The sequence below is a fragment of the Oreochromis niloticus genome, linkage group LG7, assembly GCF_001858045.2.
Source record: "Oreochromis niloticus isolate F11D_XX linkage group LG7, O_niloticus_UMD_NMBU, whole genome shotgun sequence".
Classification (NCBI taxonomy): Eukaryota; Metazoa; Chordata; class Actinopteri; order Cichliformes; family Cichlidae; genus Oreochromis; species Oreochromis niloticus.
In genome coordinates, this window is record NC_031972.2 from 11,966,866 (window position 1) to 11,974,704 (window position 7,839).

At 39.7% G+C, this 7,839-nt stretch overlaps 1 protein-coding gene across 3 annotated transcripts in view; it reads left to right on the plus strand.

The window, feature by feature from the left end:
- adamts6 (ADAM metallopeptidase with thrombospondin type 1 motif, 6) overlaps positions 1-4,239 on the plus strand; it is a 73,558-nt gene extending 69,319 nt beyond the window's left edge. For 2 of the 3 annotated variants that reach the window (XM_019360686.2, XM_019360684.2), the window contains exon 26: positions 501-639. In XM_019360686.2, the coding sequence (XP_019216231.1) occupies positions 501-610 (110 nt within the window). In that variant the 3' untranslated portion in view covers positions 611-639. Of the gene's footprint in view, positions 1-500 lie in introns of all 3 variants that reach the window. The other variant, XM_003455154.5, reaches the window with a different exon arrangement.
- Positions 4,240-7,839: the final 3,600 nt, after the last annotated feature.

Sequence of the window (7,839 nt, forward strand, 5' to 3'; positions counted from 1 at the left end):
AATACTTTTCCACAGCACTATATGCAGCCACTGTGATATCACCTTACTCTTAATGCGATCATACTTTATAAACTTAACATCATGCTTCTTTAAATAAAGCCTGACACTAACCACTGAGATAGTAAACTCATCAAAAAAGTTTTTACTGAAGTCATGGCTTAAGAAAGAAGTGGGGTCATTTTCTTATAGATTTTTATACTCTTAACCCCTTTTTTTTCCAAGCAGAGAAACCGCCTCCTGCTGGCCATTAGAAAGAATGCAGGTTTAAGGCTCTCATTAGATATATTTATATATAGTCTAGGGAAATAGGTGTGGTTTTACTTAAAAGGTGACAATATGTAAATGATTGTGTTATGTTAGGTATAAAAACTTTCTTGTGTGTGTCTTTTTTTAGTCAGCTGCTACGACGAGGAGTTTTCCTCTTAAACATAGCCAGACTAATAAAAGATATGTTTTCTTTTGCTGTCTTTATACCTGAGCTCTTTTCTGTCTCTCCACAGAATGCAAAGATGTAAACAAAGTGGCTTATTGCCCGCTGGTACTGAAGTTCAAGTTCTGCAGTCGAGCGTACTTCAGACAGATGTGCTGCAAGACATGCCAGGGGCACTGACCCTTTGAATACAAGAGCGAGACAAGAAGATGGCCATAAAGGCAAGAAAGATGGAGGGATACAGTGCTTAAGAGGGTGAGAAGAAAACAGCAGACTGGAAAATGCATCCCGACTCTGAACCAGTGGAAGAATGAAAAAGTTGTCAATGTTGAAGACGGGAGAAAAGTGAGGATTTCCCTGTTTATCACACCCCATACTCCTGCCCTCTGTCGTGGTGGAATCTAAACCACTGCTCAGCCCATAATGCTGACACAAACATTATTTTTTTGTTTTTTACATTTTCACTTCTGTGAAGTGGAACTCGGAAGATTAACTGTTGGTGATGTTATCTTTTATTATAATAATAATTATTAATATCATTGTTAGTCTTCCTCAGTGTTTGTTTTTTTTACGAATCCAAAGTGCTGGACACATCGCTCACAGAGGATGTACCCCGGAGATTAGAAGAGGGGGGATGGGAGACTCCTGTCTTTGGGATGACTGTGATGGTGCTAATGGCAGAGCAGACTTCTGGCTTCGGTGCACTTTTTTCATGTAAATACCAATTTACTGCTCAAATGCAACAGAGAATCCCTGTTGGTGTACTGTATATTTATTGTACAATCCAAAACAGAGCTGATATATTGTCCTCTGATCATCTTTTTGCCAGATAGTAGCCTACTGTTATGGAAGGGAATGTAATGTGATTGAATTCATATTCAGTTTCTTTGTGCTTGAGTGAAAATATTACATACTGTAACATATGTTAAACCCTTGTATACTGTAAGGATTTGTATATTATATATATATGTTAATCCAGGGCCAAAAAATACACCGTGGTTATTGGAGATTTTTAAATCCCCCCCCCCCCCCCCCCCCCAGCTGGGTGCCTTAGTTCTTAACAGTCAGGTAAAAGTTCACCCAAAATCACCAAAGTCATCTTTTCAAATGGTGCCTACGCCACATGAAAAATTAGTGACCAGACCTTTACCTAGCATCTTACTGAGTTTAGTAGTAAAGGATTTATATGTTTTGTTCATCTGAGTCAAAGTGCAGTCACCATTACATACTCTCTTTAAGGATCTTTTTGAGGTAAACTAATAGCCCCGCAGTTTGCAAAATGGCCTTCTTACCAATGATTACATGAAAAGATTGATGTATGAGGTCTGGGCAAGACGATTGTTAGCTCAGGCCTCAGTCACACTTTCATACTGGCAACACAAATAGAGTGATCCTCAGCAAACCTCCTTGTGATTGCTTTAGTTGCTAGCAGATTCCTGTGGTCACCTGTAGTTTGCATGAAAAATGCCAACTTGTCTGCAGACATTTATTTCTTGACCTTTAATGACATTTTAATTAGTTTACATTTGCTTTTAAAGAATAAGTTGTGTCTTACTGCTGCAACCTACATATTTTGGAATGTGTAACTTTTACTTTGAAAGCAAATGTTTAGGTTACACTTACCATTTCACTATCGCTTGGTAAGTCCGCTTCTTCCATGCAAAAAAACAGCTGAACATGGAAATCTGCCAGTGTCCAAAGCAATTTCAGAGAATTTTTTTGTCCAGCACCCTCTCAGCGACCAATTTATGCTAGTGACTGCCAGCAACCTCCAGCAATCAGTTGCCAAACAGTCGTAAAATACACACGGGGGTTGGCAGGAGGTCATTAACTGGTCTGCACACTAGTGTGCACAGCTGTTTGACTAAGACCTTAGGAAAAGTGGAGGGAAAATGCTGATTAGCTAGGGTGACATGAATCAACCTATTAGCACATCTAAAGCTCACCAATTTACAATTAACATTTAATGTAAAAAAAAGAAGAAAAAAAAAGGATCATTAAAAGTCACCATTTAAATGTAAATTACGACATAAATCATTAAGTGTTTATAATGTTGCTTTTGTATTTAGTACAAAACCAGCTCCATATAAATGCCGTATGAAGACCAGTTCAGCAACAGCTAACATATCTGTTTAATTTAGCTCTGTGATCTTTAAATAAGCAGTACTGTATCTGCTTGAAGCCACCAATGCAAGCAAAGACTTAATTTGAAGATTTGGTTGTCAATATTGTTGAACACTTCTGGCTTTATGGGAGGTTAAACACAGGACTACTTGTGACCTGGAGTCCCTACTGGCTGCCTGACTTGTGAAGCTGATGCTTTAAAGGGGACTAATGAACTAAATGTAGCCTATCCATTCATTCTCATCAAAGATGCTTGCTGGCACATAATAAAACCAACTAGGCATTTTGGAGCTGGGTATGTGCATCAGAAACTGAAACTGAAAAACATACTTTTAAAAATTGTTCTAATGAAAAAACAACCCCCCCCCCCCAAAAAAAATGGGAGGTGATATAGGACAAAATTAAGATTTAGAGTGTTTAAGAAAGCAACCTTCCAGCCTTTTGGACTAAGTTAACATGTGGGATTATTCACAGGGAAGTGAACAGACCTGTTTCACAAATATTGAGATATTGCTGTTAAATATACATGCAAACACCACTTTTGTTGCCAGGCTATGTAAGCGGGCGTCACTCTGCTGCTCACAGACACCACATTCTGCCTCCTACCCCCATCATGTTCATCATCATCATCATCATCATCATCATCATCATCATCATCATCATCATCATCTTTGTCCCATAAATGAATAAAAAAACAAAACAAAAACAGCATACTCAGTGGTGCTTGCCCTGCTCTTGTATTTTTTTTTTTTTAATTTCCAAGAAATACTGTGTTTACCTCTCTTTCCTCCTGCTATGCTTCGAGGCTTGCAGCCTTCCCAGGCTTCTGGTGCTATCAAGTGGGTGCTTCCATTCAAACCCGTTCCAGTGTGCTAATAAGAAAAGAAAAGTGAGGCTGGATCCAAACAGTATGAAAAAAATATATATATACTTGTCAAAATTTCTGTTGATTTAATGCTGGTCATGTTATCGTTTAGTTTGTATCTGTCTATACCTCACACTGGGAATTTTCATTGTCAACTGTGTATTGTTGCTTGTGCAGCCAACAAAACAGTCACACCCCCGGACGAAAGCGATCACTTCACCCAGGTGACGTTTGGGTTGTGAAAGGGGAACAGCAATTAAAGTGTGTAAGGATCTTGTCAGAGCTGTTAAAACCGACGTTATAATTTTGCTGCTGCTACGTTTTTTTTGTTTTGTTTTGTAGCCACCTTCAGAATGACAGTGCTGAGCAGATTTTGTTGGAAAGGATGGTGGATGCTGCATTCAAAGACAGCAGAATTCAAACTGCTTGAACTGACTCATCTACTGGCTGTGGGATTAAGAAGCTCCATTTTAAAAAAAAGAAAAAGAAAAGACAACTTAATCAAACTGGTACTCGTTGCTGTGAACTTGGATATTTGAATGTCACATTGCTTCAAAACGTATCTGAAGTGCAAGCGAAATGAAAAGCATCATGTGATTAGCTGCATATATTTTGTATTCAGTATTATTGTTGGTACACTGTTACTAATTTTTTTTCAAATGTAAATTATATGCTAATTTATTGCATTGTCACTTGTACATTGATTTCACTGCATGCAAACTGAAATTTAGCATAGTGAAAAAAAAATGCCGTGATACGGCCCTTCACCAACTTTTTTTTAAGTAGATAAATGAATAAAAAGAGCAGCTTTTAAACAGAATCCTCTGTTAACACATTCATTTTTACTATGCTTGTCAAAACATATTAGAGCGTGCAACCTTAAACTTACATGGCAAGGTTATTTCCATCATTAACTTGGTTTTGCTCAGGTTCAGTGGTTTGGAGACAAAGAGGTGGAGCTGAGCTAGTTTAGATGTGCAGCGGCAGGATGGTGGCTATATTAGACAAAGGATGTTGAACATGGAGCTGCTAGGCAGGAGATAAAGTAATTCAGTTTTATTTATATAGCGCCAAATCACAACAGTCGCCTCAAAGAATTCGAATCAACATTATTTATTTGTATAAATGTTAATAGCCGTCATCAAACTAAACATTTAGTCTTTTTATTTTATTTTATTATGTTATTATCTTTATCGTTTCTTCTCTAACCCTGTGTTTTAGAGAAGTCAAAAAGGAACTTTTACTGGGGAAAAACAATTAATGTATTAATGTTCATCAGAATGTGTTTTTTCTGCCAGCTTATTATCAATACTTGTGAAGAGAATCACGTACTGGAACAGCATGGAGTTGGAGTTATACGTTAGGGTTACGCATTGCAATACCTCAGCAGTGATTCGTGTGAGAAGGAAACACTCAGGAGGAAATAAGTAATGGTGCCAGGGTGGATGCCCCACTCTCACAGGGTTTAAGAGATGTATACTCTTTTTTTTTTTTCTTTTTTTTTTAATTCAACTTTTGGAATACCCTCAGAGTGAGAACAGCTGATGGTGTTACACCAGGATATTGGTTACCAGCTTTAAAGAAGTGCATTCATTTGCTGCCTCAGTTTAGGGTGACCATATCAAAGAAGGGACTGATCCACCTTACTCTAAATCCCCAGCCACATCATTATCTGAGATTCAAGCATAAGACTTTGTTGGAGCGGTGTCAAACAACTTTCCAAACATTTTTGTTGATATAGTCTTATTATTGGACTCTACGTTCTCTTATCCCCATCAGAAAGTGTCTAGGTCCACTTGTAGGAAGCTCTGAGATTTCCACTCTCCCTGGTAATTAATTCCAAATAAACAGTAACTAACCCACTTGGCTGGGAAACACAGCCATCTCTGTCTAATCCAGTGTCCAATTACTGGGGGAGACAGATGGCCTGTTTGGTTTAATGTAACCAGTTTAGAATACCTGTATGTCTGGCCCAGCTTCTGTCTCTTACACTGGCCCTTCTGCAGGGGTCTGTGATTACATTAGCCCCAACCTGCGGAGCTTAAGGTGACAAGGAGAGAGAAAAAAATAAGAAGCTGAGGGATCCTGTATCTGCAGATGACCTGACAGCCATGAGGTGACTGCCTTACATGAAACATTTACACCTGATTATGTGAGCACATACGTCCATGAGAGCTTGCTGTAGACTCAACACACAAACAGAAAGAAACAGAAGCCATCCACTGGATACTGTGAATGTACACATGGACAAGAAGCCTCCAGGCAATGAAAGCAAGATTTACTGGTATTTACCTTTCTTGGTTTCAGGGCTGCAGGTCTTAAGTCTCGTGAGTTCAGGCCTTAGAATCCCGCCAATCCATCGAGCTGACTTATTTGTCTGGGATGGTGACATGAAAAAGTAGTTTCTTGGTTGACTGGGAAGACTAACAATAGGCCATTCAACAATAGCTACAACTGCACTTTTAACTAGTCAAATATAACTTTTAAAAAAATATAGAAATTATGTGATTTTCTCTTAAATGCAAGTTTAAAAGAACAGGTTTTAGCTCTCCTGTGTGCAACATTTGAGGATACCAGTGTGCAACATCTCAACTGATTTTTTGATTTCCAATTCAACTGTAATACAGCAGGAGAAGAACCAAGCAAGGGGCAGCTTCCAGGACTAAAAAAATGAAGCCAAAGCAGAAGTTCCACAAATTGCAGTTCAGGTGCTATAATGTTCCAGAAACTGGCTCCAAAAGCAGCTTGAGTATCATTCATGGTTGGTTTTCTTTTGCTGTGCATACTGAGGGATTTTAGGGTATGCAACCAATACAGACGTGTAGCATGACAGTGATGATGCTATGCATAGTTGGGGGGGGGGGGTAGAGACAGCAGAGTCCAGCATGAAGGTAAAAAATCTTTAAAAAAAGAAGAAAAAAAAAGCTAATCGCTCAACTGCACAAACACAAATAAGAGTACCCCACCTAGCACTTCATTGCATGTTCACAACTAGTTATAATATGAAAACTACAGAAATGCAAAGAGTAATGTTTTTACCCTCATATGTTACCTTTAATAGTTAAGGAGATAAAATTAGTCTCTCTGACTTGCAGGGAGACACTTGAATGGAGGAGTGATAGTGTGATTCCCAGTACATCGGCTTAGTAAGACTAGGAGCTAGCAGGCTACTTATGATAAGAGGTGTGGAGAGGACGAGGATCAGATTTCTCTAGCAAACTCCTGACAGTGAAAGAAGCCATTGCTGTGTTTTATCAGCAACACAATATCTTACAAGCTATGACAAAACAAAGCTGTGCAAAGATACACCAATGATAAGATACCAACAATTCCCAGGTTGAGAACTCAGGCTCCACTACATGCTGGAATTCCTCCGAGAGTTTTCTGCTGTGTGTCCGACTTAACAATCTGCCTCCCCTTGAAGTTTAAAACCCCAAATACCTGTGGCATTACTCTTGGCTGTGGTCCTGTGTCCCTGCCATAGCTCTGTTTGTGTGCCTATTCTCCAGCTGAGAGGTGTGAGGATTAGCATAGTGATGAATAACATACAGTAGCACTGTAAAGGTTTATCTTAATCAGAAGAACTGTGCTACTGCAGTGTGTGCGATGAGTGCTTGAAGTGTTTTGGACACTCTTCCATTTGAACGCAGTGCAGCAGGACAAACGGCTCCAGATGGTGTGGCTGGAGACACTACATGCGTGGATCCGGGGGGTCTGACAGGCAGGAATGCTGGCCTGGGATGGGAAGGTCATGGCTTCAGCACCTGCTATCTACTGGGCTCTGTCCTATTAAGCCCTGCTGCTTTTTCCCACAGCTGAGACCCAGACTGAACCGCCATGGGTGAGATCAAAGGCCTGAGGGCCACTAACTTCATAGGAGAAGGCAACAGCCATGCTATCACATACACCAGGACAATGTGCTTTTATTCACACCTTTCTCAGTGGACTAAACACACTAATGTGTATATGGATGCCATACTGTTACATTTCAGCAGGGCAGTGTTTGTGAATGAACTGAAATATGGCACATAGAAAGTTATGTGTATACACCACGGGAAGCCTAGAACGGAGTTGTTACTGGCGGGTTGTGCAGCAGAATGTGGCTAATGATGTGGCTATTTTTATTTTGGTGGAAAATGGAAACAAAGAGGAAAACTTTAATGCAGTGGTTCTTAACCTTGTTGGAGGTACCAAACACCACCAGTTTAATATGCGCATTCACTGAACCCCTCTTTAGTGAAAAATAAAATATGATTTTTTTCAAATTCAAGACATAAATATGTTTTTTACTGGTGCACAAAATGAGGCGTGCATGTCACGGCGGAGGCTCTGCCGAACCCCTGAGACCGACTCACTGAACCCCTAGGGTTCGATCGAACCCTGGTTAAGAACCACTGCTTTAATGGAAGCACTTCTCATC